Raw genomic sequence first — 16,327 nt, 5'->3', positions numbered from 1 at the left:
GGTATGTGATAGCACTACGATGAAGATCAAAATTAACAAACGAAGAAGAGTTAGGTTAATGAATCTTCAATCTTCAAACTTAAAAAAAAAGATACCTACTCAGATATATTTGAGCGTTTTTTAACTAGCCATATTGACCTTGACACTCACTTTTCTAATGAATTTATAATCAATATGTGCTCCGAAAGCTAAGATTCCGTACGATCAGTCGACGATGAAATCGAAAGCACCACGGATGGATAGTTAAATTTGGCAGACGAAAAGATACATTTTACAAATTTTAACGTCCTTTGATTTCCGCGGTGTAATTTTCAACATCTTTGAATCTTCAGTGCAAATGTGTAATTAAGAGAAAAAAAATTGTATCTAGATGCATTAAAAAAAATCGTGAAGAAATTGTTTTGTGTTTTGAATCGGTTTTTGTTGTGCAATTGAAGAGTTTTATAATAATTTTGTTGTTGTTGGGGAACGTGTAAACATGTGGATGAGAATTTGTATTGGATTGGTGCTATGCACCACCTTGGCTTACGCTAATATGGAAGGATACGAGGGGTAGGTTTTGATAAGATTATTTTAATCATGTAACTGACACACGACTTCTTATGACAGTTTTTTTTGTATTAATAATTTATTTAAAAAGTATCTATCAGTTATCTTTGAATATAACCGACTGAAGATATAATAGCTGTCGTGTTAATTATTTATTATAAATATGTGATTTAATTAATTTTGAAGGTTAATTGCGGTTAAGAGACTGGTTTTTTTTGTCAAATGCGGAACTTATCAGATTTGTCTCGTGTTTAAAAGTGTTTGGGTTATTTAACTTTGTGTCTCAGAAATAGATTTATTGGTTAGGTATTTAGAGTTTTTTTTTTTTAGAAATGCGTATGTGGTCAGTCTGTAAATTTAATTTGTGAATTAGTTGTTTATTTCTGTTATCTTGTATTCCATCAATGAATTTTTCATTTTTCGTTTTTGCTGTTAAATTCTTCATTTGTTTTGTGAGCTGTTTTTAATGTTTTACGTGAATCTTTTTTAAATATTTATTTTTACGAATAGTCTGGTTTTTGTGTTGCAGTTTATAACAGATCATATTATTCTTTCAGTTTCTTGAAATGTCTTATAATATTATTAGATACTTTAACTATAAATGAATTTAAAGCCTAAATTAAAATATTGTCATAGATATAAAAAAAATGATACTGTTTTTAGTACCAACAAAACTTGAACCTGAGATAAATATGTTGAAGCTGCAGACTATACAAAAAGGTCGAATTCCTGCTAATTTCGCACTAAGTGTTTCTTTGACTTTAAAATGGTTCTAAATTAAACAAAAAAAAAATTATCTATTAATTCGTATTGAATTATATTTGGAATTTCTGTACGAGTTTTATAATTAGGTATATAATAAAACACTTCTTATCCTCGTACAATAGTTGTATTTAAAAAAATGTTTGTAAAAAAAAATTGTTTTGAAATAATTAATAAGATTTTGAGATTTTTTTAATTTAAAAGGCTTCTCAATGCTTCCGAATCGCAAACGACATACAAAAATTATATCCGAAAAAAATTAATTTAAAAAAATAAAATAACATTAACGATTTGTTTCCAATTAAAGAAAAGATCAAATGGCATACTTGTTTTGAAATCAAATTAATTTAAAAAATTATTTAAAAGATAGTTAAGTCAGTGCTGAAAAATTGAATTCAAACTGTAGTTTTGGAGCACAAATTCTGAAAAAGTTAGAAAAAATCCCGTTTTGCAATTCAAAATGATTTTCTTCAAAAATTACACGAACTTTGAAATATGTATACCTCTTCTTAAATTCTCAAATCAATTTAAGAACTTTTTGTAGGTGCTATTCCTTTAACAATTTTGGATAAATTTGTCAACAAAATTGATTTTTATTTTAAATTCAAAATTTTAAAATTGCGGGTGGTGCAGTGGATGTAGTGCTTGACTGCTAACATGGAGGTGTGAGTTCGAGCCCTACTCTAAGCAGCATTCTTTTATTTATCCCCCAGCTTGGACACCACCCGTGGTATAATATGAGTTATTAATCATCTTATTCTAAAATCACTGGCTAATTTATTTACCTGTTAAACCGTTGCCGTTGCACTGAAACTGAAAAATACATGAATTAGCTTTAAGCCTAGAAGCTATTTATTATCGAAAAGTTCACATATGTAAATAAGTAAAGTATCCAAAAATTTCTTTTAACCTTTCAAGTACAAAATTTTGTCAAAATTCGTTGAGTTTTTCAGGAGGAAGTCAGAAAACAAACGATTCTATAAGAGATACTGTTAGTAAGGATTTAATAAATTTATTTTTATTTAAATATATGTATACACTACAAATTTCAATAAAAAAAATAATTTTACCACTTGGGAATCACCAGAAACCCTTGAATATCAAGTTGTAAGCAAGTAGAAATACCTACCCAAATATAATGATCATGATTTCTATGAGTAAAACAAAGTTCGCCGGGTGGAAAACTATTATTATATTATTAACATATCATTTCCGATAAATGAAAGAGCTTTGATCTTGAAACTTGTTTGATTAGACATACCTAATAGAAACATTTAAAGTATGTTAATTTTTTGATAATTGATTACTCTGGTTTTTTTTTAACTGAATTAATGAATACTTTGTTGTTATTTTACGATTCAAACCGTTTTATACAGTTTTGACACCTTGGTACTCGTATGATTTTTTTAAAATAAATGTTAAAAATAATTTATTGTAAGCAAAAATTTTTAATTTTGAAATTTTCAGGGTGTAGTTTTTAACATGTTTTGGTCTATGTGTATTTTTTTTTCTAATTCGGTAGGTAGGTACATATGATTTTAATAGTACAGGAGAACGTGTATCTCCCATATAATTTTTTTAAATTATATATATCAAATTACTTAAAAACGATTTTCATTAAACTATGCATACTTCATATTAAAAGCAATTTCAGTGCATTTTTAGTTTTCTCAAAAAAGTCAATTATAAATTTTTTTTTCATGCCCTCCATGTCAGCTCTTTCTTTACATCAACCAAATATCTTTAAAAATTTATATAAATTCACTTCAAATAATCTACAAGCTAACTTACATAAATGTGCTTTTGCTGCAAGAGCAAGAACGCGCGACCTAGTCGTGGATTTTTTTTTCAATTTCAAATATTGAATTTATTTTTAAGGATTAAGAAAAAAAAACATAAACCAAAAATATACTATCTGTATCTGATTATATGTTCAATTATTTTCTACATTTTTCCATTTAAAATTTATGCAAATCCTCCTCACAAATCAAAAAATAAAAAAAAAAAAAAAATAAAATAAAACAAATAAACCTTGTACTAATGAATTCCATTCTCCATTCTATTTTTTTTGTTTCTCCTCAGATACAAAAAATACACAATACAACATGATAATGAAGATGTATTTCAATATATGGTCGATTTACAAACCAACGATACAAATCTAGATTTTTGGCTTTTAACCAGAAATGTGTCAATAGTATCCGTTGCTCCGTTTATGCAACCGATATTAGAGTCACAATTGGAATCAATGGGTACACCATATGTAGCTAAACCATTGATGGATGAGATGTATGTAAACATTCAATATATCGAAAGATTATACAGATACAGATTTTTTAATATTCCATTTTTTGTTTATTCCAATTAAAAAGGTTTTTAGATGGATTGTATGATGAAGGATGTTCAGATTCTGATGGTAGTTTGTGTCCGTTAAAAAGAAAAACAAGACAAGCAAGTGGTTTCTTTCGATATTATCCAAGATACGATGCGGTAAGTTTTTGATTTAGAGTACAAAATGATTTGGTTCACTAGGGTGTATACGTAACTTTTTTTCGTTTTTAAAAAAAGTATCATATTGGCATATTTGTTTAATTTTTTCATTGTTTTTTGTTTAGATTCTTCAATACATGAATGCATTAGCCCAACGATACCCTCAATACGCAAAACTTGAAGCCTTAGGCCGATCTGTTGAAGGTCGCATCGTCGCCGGATTATCAATCTCTCTAAATGGAAGGCGTGACCGTAAAGCAGCCTACATTCAAGGTGGAACTCACGGCAGAGAATGGATAACAACACCAACAGTACTTTACTTTGCTGCCGAAATTCTTGCCAACATCAATGCCTTCCGTTCAATTTTACGTGATACTGAAATCTATGTTGTGCCTCTTATGAATCCTGATGGTTATGAATATTCCCACACAACGGTAAGTATTTTTTTTAGAAATTCTTCAACAAAAATATTCTCAAGTAGATATTTTGTTCTTCTTTTTAATATTCAAGGACCGTTTTTGGCGAAAGAACAGACATCGTTTTGCACTTCGTTCATGTGTTGGTGTCGATATAAATCGTAACTTTGGTCACTATTGGAATTATAAAGGTTCCAGTCAAAATGTAAGGATTATTAAAAATTGAAAAAAAAAGGAAAATCAATGTCAATGCCAGGAATTAAATTTTTTTGTTTGTATTCTCTTTTTTGTCTAGCATTGTTCAGAAGTCTTCTCTGGGTTAACACCAAATTCAGAGCCAGAAACTCAAGCGGTCAAACGTTATTTGGACAGAAATCGTAATCGCGTGAAGTTAGTTCTGGATGTTCATTCATTTGGAAAATTCCTCTTCTATCCATACGGGTTCACCAAGTGAGTATTTTTATTGTTTTTGGTAGTCTGTGTTTGAATTAACATTCTCTCCCTATTTCTTTTGAAAAACAAAATAGAGCTGCACCACCAACAAGAAATCTCCTACATTCAATTGCTGTGCGGGCAGCAACACAAATCGCTAAATACCGTGGAACGGTATACACAATTGGTAGTTCTTCGAACATCCTGTATGAGGCTTCAGGTGGATTGGACGATTATGCTTATGGAGCACTTGGTATTCCGCTCACGTATACATTGGAGTTACCCGGAAATGGTTTCGATTATCCTGCATCGGACTTAATCCATGTGTGCAAAGAGACATTTGCTGGTTATGTGGAGTTTGTGAGGCATGTTGCGTTGTATTGAAAAAGAAAATATTATTTTTTTACTGAGTGATGATGTTATGTTTTGTTATAAATTGGAGTGAAATAAATTATTGTAGATACTTAAAATGAAATTTAAGTTTGTTTTTATTGAATTTGTATCCACTTAAAAAATAATTTGAAAGGTATTTAGGTTTTTTTTAAAAAAGGAAGTTTTGACTTAGGTATGTTTCTGAATTTAATACACTGAAATTTAATTAAAAAATTAATAAGAGGCACACCTTCAAAAATAACTAATATTAATTAAAGTTTTGTCACATAAAACTTTTACGAATACAATGTTAGAAACCTTAAACAAATACATTTTGGTACTCCGATCTCTTTTGACGTCAAAGATGACTTTTCGTTAGATTATGACTCGACTTTACTTAGGAAACCAGATTTTTAACTTGACATTACGTAGCTTTAAATTAAAAAAAATTGTTTTTAATGAATTTCAAAGTATTTCTTAAGCCTGTTAGGTATAGTCTCTGGTTATAAAGCTGTTGTAATTTACTGTAACCCTGATGTTTTGATCGAAATTTCAAAAAAAAAAAAAATATGTTTTTATTAAAATGAATGTATTTTATGGACCAGAAAAATAAGGAAACCTTATCTGATCATTAGACTTCTTTCTTTAACTAAAATAACGATCTGCTCATATCAAGAAAGCTCAAAACTCTATGATTTTTGAACGAACTTACTATGAGTGAAGATTTTTCATTATTAAACAATGTTAATTGCCAAAAGTACCTAAACAGAGATTATTTTGAAAAATGATTGTGCTGTGTGTTTTAATTCCATTCACAAGCTTATCGCTTTTTTTAAACTTGACTTGACTTTTAATTTTCATTATAAAAGACAAGTTGACAAAATCACTATGTCAAAGATGGGAAAATCTGTATCGTTTTCTTATCAGTAGTTTCTCAAGTAGTTTGTATTGACTTGAAACTGGATTTTTGGTAGATAAGGAATTAAAAGTAGGTATATGAGTAAAGAATTTTTTTTTATAAATTTCAGAGCCTATTTCAAACCTTTAATAAGACTTATAAGAAAGTAGTCAAAATTGTTGTTTATACAAAAATTCAAAAGCACAATACTCTGAAAGTATTTTTTATCGTTTTGGCACATTACAGAACCAAATTGAAATATCTTGCAAAAAATAATTAAAATTGCTTTAAGTTTAAACTCAATTCCATGCGTTTCACCCAGGTATGAAATTGGGCTCATCAGTTAGATATACTATCATACCCTTACTTTTCCATGATTAGGGACTCCAGCCTGAATAGACTGTGAATTTTTATATTTAAGGGGAACATATTATGGTTACATTTTTGCACCTAAAAAAGTGTGCCCGTATAATATAAATAATTAAAAGAAAATATAATGAAAGGAGATGGCACATTTTTCGGCCCAGTGTGTGCACTTACGAAGTTGGTATCAAATGAAAGGTGACGATAAGCACATTACGTTGGTAAAATATTTTCAAATTCGTTAGTGGGGTTTTGGAGACATTTAAGTTTGAAGTTTCGGATTTCAAAATCAAGATTTCAGCTATTCTTTCGAAAAATTAATCGTAGAATGCGTAATAATGGATTTACAGAAATAATATTGGCATCAAATGAAAGGTATTTCTTTTGTCTATAAATCTGTATCAAAAATCTTTTGCTATGTTAAAAAAAATAGTAAATATTAGATATTTACTTCTCAAAAGGTGATTTTTTTAATGGAGGCCTTTGGCACATCGAAATATCAAAATATTCAGTGGTAACATGTACTTTTTTTTTGCAATTATTACATAGCTTATTGTGTTACCTTAAATTTTATATATAAAATAGTTCTAGAAATTATACAAAAGCCTTATAATAAGCAAAATACACAAAAACCCGCAGAAATATTCCTGATAAATAATAAGAATGGAAACTATAGTTCAGTCAATGGGAAAAAATCAGACAGAAGTTATGACGTCAGCAAAGTTTGAATGCAGTATTGAAGAGGGGTTTATCCCAAGTACAAACTCAGTTTTCGTATTGTTTGGTATTGCGGGGCGTCCGTCATTTTGAAAAACCCGTAAGTCTCAATATCTCGAGAACGACTGGTCGGACAGAAAACTAGAAACAATTTTTAGATTGGAAATATATTGATCTTTCTTTTTCTAGTACATTATTTTTCTCTTGGAGTTATACCTTTAGTTAGTTTTTAAGTAAAGCAATTTGAAATATTTGTATTCTTAAAAAACATTTTTCGTCTACACTGAGGAAAAAAACGCAACGTAAAATGTAATATGTTCAACGTTGATTTAATGTTGAAAAAACTAACATGAAACATCTTTAAAATAAAATTGAAACAACGTAAACAAATTTTGTATTTTTGTCGGACTTTAGCTTCTGTTGCATTATTATTATTTATTACAAACAGTGAGATAGCACAAAGCATTCGCCTAGAGAACCAAGAGTTGTAGGTTCGATCCCTAGAGGCTGCCAATTTTTTCTTTTTTTTAAATAAATTGATGCTTTTTTTCAAAGTTGAAACAACTTTGATTTAGATGTTTTATAACGGAAAACCACTTTAAACTTACGATGTTCTACTTTGATTTTAAAATTTTCGTCTTCAACGCAAAATCATTCCAAAAAATAGTTGAATCAACGTGGTTTTCGTTGATTTTAAGTTGTTTTTTCCCTCAGTGTAGAGTTTATGCGAGGAGCTGAAAGTGTAGAACATATAAAATTTATTTTTTGGTCCTCTATTGAATGATATAAATCATTTTTTAAAGTCTCTTAAAAAAAAAAAAAAAATAGAAAAAAATGTCGTTTCGCATGAAAATAGTGACTATTCTTGTGTTTTTCTTTTTTAGCAGTGCTTGAAAAAGTGTAATTTTGCTGTAAAAATACTAAAGTAACGAGCAGTTGCTCGAAAGAAACAAGAATTATGATGCTGGAAAAGTATCTACTGCAATGAACAAAGAAACTTTTCAAAATTATCGGTAAGTACTGTGAATCGCCCTGCAAAAAAAATTGGGTTAATTTTTACTTGGAGAAACCACTTTAATTTTTAAAATTTGAATTTAAAAAAAAAAAGCAATTACAAACTGACATGCTTGAACAATTTTTAAACAAAACAAACACTAAGCTCTGTCCTAATCACAAATTGTAAAGTCCTCCTTCTTTATAGAACCAATGGTTACCTTAAATTTCTTTTAGAACTCTAACCACGTTCAAAAAGATAACCCAATCACATACATATGTTAAAGAATTAACAACGAAGGTATATAAATAGAAGCTTAAATCGAATAGACACCCAATTTCCATTTTAGTTCACCTAAAAATGTACTCGTACTTTCGATTTCTGGCTATTTTCATTATTACTTTTGGTCATGGAGTAAGAACTGAAGAAGATAACTACAGTGTCTATGAAGGGTAAAAACAATTCTCCCACAAAAAAAAAAAATTAAGTTTGTTTATCTTGCAGATACAAACTAATTGAAGTTACACCCCAAAATACTCTACAAAGTTCAATTCTCGGCTATTTCCAAAAACAACAACATAAAATTCCGTCAGTGAATTTTCTCAGTTCAACAAAGTTGCCAAATGTTCCTAATCTCCTGTTAGTTCCACCAGAATCTGAGATAGAACTTCAAACGGTACTAAGAAGTTCTAAAATACCCTTTAAAATAGTCAACAATGATCTTGTAACATCAATTCGTGCAGAACGTTCTGAAAACTCCCGACGTAGATCACCAACTGGAATAGATTTCGAATCATATCGAAGGTTTGATGAAATCTCAGGATATTTAGAAGATCTATCAAAAAAATATCCTCAACAAGCTAAATTGATACCAGTTGGTAAGTCTTTTGAAGGTCGACAAATGAATGCTCTTCGAATAACCGATAGTAGTGAAGGACGTTCTGATAAAAAAGTAATATTTATCGATGCTGGAATTCATGCTAGAGAATGGATAGCACCAGCTACTGCTTTGTTTGTGATTCATCAATTGGTTGAGAACTTTGATAGCAATAGAGATTTATTAAAGGATTATGATTGGGTAATACTTCCAGTAGTTAATCCAGATGGATATGAATATTCTCATACAAAAGAAAGATTTTGGAGAAAAACTAGAAAACCTAATTCATTTGCTTGTGTTGGAACCGATGCAAATAGGAATTTCGACTTCCACTGGGGTGAAACAGGAGCTTCCAACTATGCCTGTGCCGAAACATACCGAGGACCAAAAGCTTTTTCCGAACCAGAAACTGAAGCTCTGAAGAAAGTACTGGAGTCTTTTGAAGGAAATTGTAAAATGTACCTGAGTCTACACTCGTACGGGAATTATCTGTTGTACCCTTGGGGATATGAATCGTAAGTTGTCTTTCCAAATTTTTGGATAACCTCTGTAATGAAAATGTTTTCTGTAGAACACTTCCTCCAACATGGCAGGATCTTGATGAAATATCAATGGCTGGAGCGAATGCGATCAAAAATGCCACAGGAACAGAGTACACTGTTGGAAGTTCAACAAACGTTTTGTATGCTGCTGCTGGAGCCAGTGATGATTATGCTTTTGGTCCATTAAAAATTCCTGTTTCCATAACTATGGAACTTTCAGGAGCTGGTAGTGGAGGTTTTGACCCACCAGCAAGCAAAATTAAGCCATTTGTTGAAGAAGCATGGATTGGCATAAAAGCAATGGCAGAAGCGGTATCTAAAAAGTACTAAGAAAAAGACACCGAATACACATTTTTGAAGTGAAAACTTTTTTAATATCGTAATTAATTAATTGATTATACCCTAATTTCAGTTTGAAATTTCGACACGGTTGACTTTAAAAAAATGCAACATTTTTTGTAGACGTCGTACATATATGATTAAAACATATAATTAAAGCTGAAATAATAAGCTTTTTAAAAATATAAAATTTATTGTAGGTTGTCATATAAAAAAAGGAACTTAAGGTGATGGAAGAAAAAAATTTTTGTGTTTATTGTTTTTTTTTTTTTGATAAATCTTTTTGTAGATGCCGAACAGAAATGATTTAGGTGAATGTTTTGAGCTGAAATAATAAGCTTTCATATGATATAAAATTTATTATAGATTGTTAAATAAAAATGGATTTAAGGGTAATGGCAGACAAAATTTTTAAGGTTTCACTTCTACCACTTATGAATTGCACACATGATTTTTTTTTTATCAGTTTATTTTATATTCTTGTTTTCAAAAATAAACTTCCCGAAAAAATAAAACTTTAGTTCAATACTTATTGATAACAGCCAATCCCATAGCTCTGATTCCAACCCAAGTCTCCTTGACTAACCGGTCAATATTTGATTCTGGTGGATCAAAACCTACTGATCCACTACCCGGAAGTTCCATAATAATCGAAATTGGAATATTTGTCACTCCAAATGCGTAGTCATCGCTTGAACCTGAAGCTTCATAGAGAGCATTAGTTGAAGATCCTACCGTGTAAACGGTACCAGTTTCATTCAAAATTGCATTGTAACCTGCCATAGCTACTTCATGTAAATCATCCACAGTTTCTGGAAGGTCTCTAGAAATATATACAAATTAGATTAAAATTTTCAATACAAACTGAAGAACTCACGAAGTCCATGACCAAGGATATAAGAGATACTTTCCATAAGAGTGAATAGTCATGTACATTTTACATTGATCTTTAATCGATATCAGGACATCTCTTAAAACACGAGCTTCTGGCTCGGAGAATGCCGATGGACCAGCATAAGTTTCCGAACAAGTATTTGACGATGCACCTTTACCCATCCAATGGAAGTCAAAGTTTCTATTTGCGTCAGCACCATAACAATTTGTATATGGAGTTCTTGTCTTACGCCACAATCTCTTGCTGGATGATTCTCGAGTATATTCATAACCATCGGCATTAACAACTGGAAGAATAATCCAATCGTAGTTCTGCAAAAGTTCCTTATTTTCTGTAAAATTCTCTGCCAACTGATTGATTACGTAGAGAACAGCTGCTGGGGAGATCCATTCACGAGCATGAATTCCACCATCGATGAAGATGCTTTTCTTGTTTGCTCGACCATCTCCATTTGTGATGGTAATAGTCTTCATGGTGCGATTTTCGTAAGTTTTACCTACATTTTTAGCAAACACTCGATTGGGATATTGCCCAGCTAAATAGTCAATGTAATTATTGATCTCATCATGAGAGTAATAACGATCAGTTCCAAGCTTTGGTGTAGGATCGTAGGATCGAGGTCGTTCCATATAATAAAATTGTTTCTTGATTTCATATCCAACATTGGCTTTTAAAAGGCTATGAGTGATTCCATTTTCTTTAAGGAGTTGTTTAAACTCACTTATCTTCTCAGGTGGTACCATTACACTTGAAGTCTGGTTGAGAAGTTTGGTTAGAATGAAGAAGTCATAGTGTTCTTGTTTGGAAAGCTCAAATAGTACTTTTCCTTGCAAGGAATTAGATGCTATGACGTGGTAGATTTTATAACTGGAAAAGAAATTTTTAGTCAAGGTTGCGTTTAGATTTAAAATTGAAACTTACCCATCATATCCCTGACCAATGACACTAGAAATACACAACGAAAGTATGCAATACCGCCACATTTTACTTTCAACTCTTAATCCCATGGAAAAATCTTTCTGAATGCAAAAAACGCAGTAGAAATATTGTTCAGCAAAAGTCCAAGAGCTATTGTTAATAGCACTTTGTTAATAGCGACTTTGCCATAATCTACCTTTTGTACAAACATAAAGCGGCCAGGAATTTATTGTTTAAATTTATGAGTTTATTTCAAAAGCATGGCAAATTGATAAGGATAAGTCTAGTCGTACAAGAATTAATCTTTGGTTTCATTTATTTGATACTAGCTGACCCGATGGACGTTGCTCTTGAAGTTGAATAGAGATATTGGTCGTTGCTACGAAGGCTTTAAAAACTGTTAATATGCTGATATTTTTTTTATTGATCTCAAGATCTCAACTCAATTACCGAATGTACCAAATTCATGTAGCATGTAGTATAGGTACCTATGCAATATACCAACACACAGAAATTCACTAAATTTTCAAAATTCAAAACTCGTACACGTTTCAACAGCTTTTAAAATTTGGTAGGCTTACACATGAATGCCATTTTTAAAATTTGTAAAAAAAAATTTTCACTCACGTAAACAAAAAAAAAAAAAAACAGTTTCTATGAATAGCTTTGTTTGAGAAAATTGCCTCAAAATGGTGTTAAAAAAATTATTAACGGTACCTGCCATAGAACCGTTTTTTTTTTTAAATCCAATTTTCTCCGAAACTATTAATTCGATTTCAAAGTTTTTTTTTTTTAAAAAGCATTTATATAATTTTAATATAAACCAAAAATCAAACTTTGAAAAAAAATTAATTTTTGGATTTTTAAAAAAATTTCGAAATTTTTTTTTTGTTGACAAATCAAATTTTCGAAAACCGGAAATTGAATTTTTTTTGAAATTTTGGTTTTAGATGTTGAATAAAAGTTTCTTCAAAATGGCATCCAAATTTTATTTAATTTTTGTTTTTTTTTTTTTTTTTTCAAAAAATCATTTATAAAAAATTAGTTTAAAAAAAAACGGTTCTAACGATTTCGAATATTTTTCTAAAATTTTTTTAGTAAAAGAAATCAAATTGCATACTTGTTTTGGAGATCAATTTGATTAAGATGTTGTTTTTTCCTTTAAAAACGAATTTTAAGTTTTTTTTTCTGAAAAAAAAAATAAGATGATAAAATTTAAAATACACTGAACGAAAAAAAGTCAATATTTTATGAATTGGTTGCGATAGAACTTTTTTCTATCTGTTTTTAGTCATAAGTGTAGCTATCACCCGTTTTAGGGTTGTCCATTCTCTATTGCACACCCTGTGTATATATTCAGACATATTCTAAACAAAAATTCTCAGGGAAATGGTTTCGGGAGAAGGGCTTTCCCCATATTCTTAACCATTGAAGAACGAAATTCAAGCTAAAAAAATAATGAAATTTAAGGAACTTTTCAGTTAGGAGTTTTTTTTTCAGAATAGGCCTGATTATGACGATTACAACTCAACTTCAACTTTTTGAATCGTTATACCTAAGAAACGGTGGGTCTTAGGAAAAAAAGTGTCATGACACTTTTTATATACATATAATAATCTGGTCTACAATTCTTGCATTGAAAAATTTTTGATAAGATTTACCGTTTTGCTGAAAATCTTGAAAAACGAGTTTTTGTGACCCTTGACCCCCCGTAAATTTTTTTCCAGGCCTCGGATCGATGAGGACTTTTTAGATTTATTTTATAATGGTGTTTTCAACGATCTTATACCAATTTTCAGCTTGCTCGGAATTAATGTAACCTCGGATGTCTAAATTGACCGGACTAATAATAGGTATGTTTGGGTTCTTTTTGTACAAAAATATGAAACCTGTCAAATTTTGAGGAGTGGGGATGAAATCCTCTCAGAGAAAGAAAAATTGTCCAAAAGTACCCAAACGCTTTTTGTTCAAACTTTTCTGCTTCCAAAAAAGTAAACAAACGAAAAAAATCAAAACATTTTTTTTCCAACAATTTTTTATTATTTTTTCTTCAAATATTAATATATATTAAGCATTTAACCACTAAAACTTAATAAATTAAAATAAAAACACAAAAAAATCCACACCGCTATGTTTTTATTTTGTTTTTTTTTTTTCCTCAAAAAATGTAAACAAAACAACACTAATTGAAAAAAAAAATAAAGAAACAAACAATATCAAAACACTTTAATTATAATTTTTACTTCGAATATTATAATTTATAATATATTTTGATCACAAAGCCACTAAAACGCAATAAATTAAAATTAAAATTAAAACACAAGAAAAAACTACACCGCCATGTTTATAGTTTGTTTTGTTTATGTTGTGCGACAAAACCGAACATGTAAAACAGAGAAAGCACTACCTTTTGACAGATTTCAGATTTTTGTCTGACGAAATTTTTTGGGCAGAAAATCGCAAGGAGGGGAAACTATTTTCTCTCTCGCGGCCATCTTTTTTGTGAAAAAATGCTCAATTTCAGAGTACCCAAACAGGAATTGGGTTAAAAAAAAGTTGAAAAAAGTAAAAATATTTCTGTTTTAGGCAGTACCCAAACAGACCTAATACAACACGTCAACAATCTCTTGCCAGAGAGTCGCAACGGCCAAATTGTTTTTGTGGATCTTGTTTTTCAGATTCCATATAGTGATCGTGGGTGCCGTGGTTGATTTAAAAAAATGTATTTATTTGCTTTTCTTAAAATGATATTTTATTATTTCAATTTGTAATAACTATGTATTGTAACTTCAACTTCTGACGATCAAAACACAACTAGTGTCAATAGGTATCTTAAAAGAGAAGCAAGCAGCAAGTTGTGGGCGAGAATGCATTGCAGCTAAAAGTGCTGCATTGCATTCTGCGAATTTAAAGATAGATAAGATTCTTATTAAAAGCATTCTTATGAGAAGCATAAGAATTAAGAATGTGCTGACTCTATTTAAAGGGTCCGGATGTGACTCCTCCCCCCATAGATTCAACGGTCTCCGTTGAACAAGGATTAATTTTTAATTCAATAGTATTGCTTGCTTTTCCTTTAGATTTACATTTAAAATATAATAAAATTGTAATTATAATTAACATAATTAATACAAAAGTTAAACTTGAAGTTACCTTGTGGTTATTTTCAACATATTTTATATATTTTCTATTTTCAATATTCCTTAAATTTAAATCAGATAATGTAAAGTTACTAAATATTTTACTTGTATTGGTTATAAAATGCGGTATTACAAAAGTTTCATAATAAGTTTTCTGTTTTACACTTATTTCGAATTCTTTTAATTTTACTGTACAGTTTTCAATACTAATAATATTGTGATTTTTAATGACAATTTTTTGATCAATGCAGTCTTGATCAATTTCAATGACTTCCAGATTTTTAGTTACAATGGTGTGTTCGTTAATTTTTGTTATTGAAGTTTCTTTGTTACTTTTATAGTTACAAACATTATTTTCATTTAAAAGATTTCTTATACATTTGTTCGGAAATGGAATTAAATTATTTTTTAAAAGATTTTCTGTATTTGAGAGGTAAATTTTCATCTCATTTATGATTACAAATGTTATATCAAATTCAATTTCCATTGAATCTAGGTTTGGAATAGGTATAATGGCTGAATTATAAAATTTTTCTTTGCAAAATATCGGAATTGATACAACGAATATTATAAGATTATTTTTTAATAGCACAGCAGTTTTTATAAGTGGTAACATTTCAATAGTTATGTTATAATCTCTCATTTCATCAATATTAAACATATCGTGTTCTAGTAAGTTTATTTTTGATAACAAAATATTGTCTTTAATTTTAGAGATTTCATTTTTTAAATTACATGAGTACATGTAAAGCTGTAGGATCAAAGAGTTTTTGTCCGTCTTAAAAAGAATGTCTTCTGTCAAAGTCGAAATGTTTTTATAAAATTGATTCATTTTCACATCGTTTTCTATGATATGCTTTCTGATGGTTTCAAAATTCTGAATCATATTATTATTTATTTCAACTTGCTTGTTCGTTTCGTCAGTTAATTGTTTCATATTCTTTTCTACATTTTCCATAAACGAATATATTTCCTTAGAGTCTTCACTGTCCATAGTTCCTGCTAACAATTTCATACCGTTACCCCAAATATTTATTAAACCTCGCTTTTGGCGTGTAGTTTTCATGTAGTTTCTAAAGCAATACAGTTCTTGTTTTATTGAAATTATTTCTTTTTCAATAATTGTCATTCCGATTTCCATTACTGAATTACTTGTTTTAAGGGATTTAAAGCTTGTTTCAATTGCTTCTGTCGCCTCTAAATATTTTGATATGTTTACAATGTGTAAAAACTTATTGTAATGATCAATTATTTTAGTTTCTTCGAATCTGACAATGGTATACCCATTGTCATTATGAATTGGGGTAATGTCAATTCGTTGTCCGCTGATTAGAGGAACTAACAGCATTAGAATTGCCAACGTCATCATTTTGTCTGTAATGATAATTTTGGAATTTAGTTTTGCGTTTGACTTGGTTCTTATAAGATGTTTTTGGATGTTTGTCAGATATCAAATGATTTCCTGCTTGTTTATAGTTTTTTATATTTATATACTTAGGATTTGACTTCCCTATTCTATTATTTCTAACGAATTCATTTTCAAAATTAGTAACAGTTTCTCTGTTTTCGTTCAACTTATTTATTTTATTTGTTTTATTTGCATGTAATAACTTAGACAATGAG

The 16,327-nt window shown here is 29.7% G+C and overlaps 3 protein-coding genes across 3 annotated transcripts; 2 read left to right on the top strand and 1 right to left on the bottom strand.

The window, feature by feature from the left end:
- Positions 1–471: 471 nt before the first annotated feature.
- On the top strand, positions 472–5,033 carry LOC129908367 (carboxypeptidase B). Its single transcript, XM_055984813.1, has 7 exons — positions 472–552; positions 3,394–3,600; positions 3,684–3,801; positions 3,927–4,235; positions 4,312–4,422; positions 4,513–4,667; positions 4,745–5,033. The coding sequence occupies exons 1-7, from the start codon at positions 479–481 to the stop codon at positions 5,031–5,033; spliced, it is 1,263 nt and encodes a 420-aa protein (XP_055840788.1). The 5' UTR covers positions 472–478.
- A 3,320-nt stretch (positions 5,034–8,353) lies between these two features.
- LOC129908366 (carboxypeptidase B-like) lies at positions 8,354–9,742 on the top strand. Its single transcript, XM_055984811.1, has 3 exons — positions 8,354–8,445; positions 8,498–9,385; positions 9,442–9,742. The coding sequence occupies exons 1-3, from the start codon at positions 8,354–8,356 to the stop codon at positions 9,740–9,742; spliced, it is 1,281 nt and encodes a 426-aa protein (XP_055840786.1).
- Positions 9,743–10,273: 531 nt separating this feature from the next.
- LOC129908365 (carboxypeptidase B-like) lies at positions 10,274–11,629 on the bottom strand. The gene is made up of 3 exons (XM_055984810.1): positions 11,568–11,629; positions 10,629–11,513; positions 10,274–10,574 (listed from the first exon to the last, which is right to left on the bottom strand). Exons 1-3 carry the CDS (start codon positions 11,627–11,629, stop codon positions 10,274–10,276), a joined length of 1,248 nt encoding a protein of 415 aa, XP_055840785.1.
- Between the last annotated feature and the right edge of the window lie 4,698 nt (positions 11,630–16,327).

The sequence above is a fragment of the Episyrphus balteatus genome, chromosome 2 (genome assembly GCF_945859705.1).
Source record: "Episyrphus balteatus chromosome 2, idEpiBalt1.1, whole genome shotgun sequence".
NCBI lineage: Eukaryota > Metazoa > Arthropoda > Insecta > Diptera > Syrphidae > Episyrphus > Episyrphus balteatus.
The sequence above is the reverse complement of the archived record's forward strand: the minus strand, read 5'-3'. Positions and strand labels throughout refer to the sequence as shown.

Excerpts from the sequence above, each read along its gene's own strand:
- LOC129908366 (XM_055984811.1), top strand. The coding sequence starts at position 8,354 with ATGTACTCGTACTTTCGATTTCTGGCTATTTTCATTATTACTTTTGGT. Across the intron at positions 8,446-8,497 it reads AACTACAGTGTCTATGAAGG|ATACAAACTAATTGAAGTTA; the intron begins GTAAAAACAATT and ends TTTATCTTGCAG. Across the intron at positions 9,386-9,441 it reads TACCCTTGGGGATATGAATC|AACACTTCCTCCAACATGGC; the intron begins GTAAGTTGTCTT and ends TGTTTTCTGTAG.
- LOC129908365 (XM_055984810.1), bottom strand. The coding sequence starts at position 11,629 with ATGTGGCGGTATTGCATACTTTCGTTGTGTATTTCTAGTGTCATTGGT. Across the intron at positions 11,514-11,567 it reads ATTGGTCAGGGATATGATGG|TTATAAAATCTACCACGTCA; the intron begins GTAAGTTTCAAT and ends TTTCTTTTCCAG. Across the intron at positions 10,575-10,628 it reads TATCCTTGGTCATGGACTTC|AGACCTTCCAGAAACTGTGG; the intron begins GTGAGTTCTTCA and ends ATATATTTCTAG.
- LOC129908367 (XM_055984813.1), top strand. The coding sequence starts at position 479 with ATGTGGATGAGAATTTGTATTGGATTGGTGCTATGCACCACCTTGGCT. Across the intron at positions 4,236-4,311 it reads ATGAATATTCCCACACAACG|GACCGTTTTTGGCGAAAGAA; the intron begins GTAAGTATTTTT and ends TTAATATTCAAG. Across the intron at positions 4,668-4,744 it reads TATCCATACGGGTTCACCAA|AGCTGCACCACCAACAAGAA; the intron begins GTGAGTATTTTT and ends AAAACAAAATAG.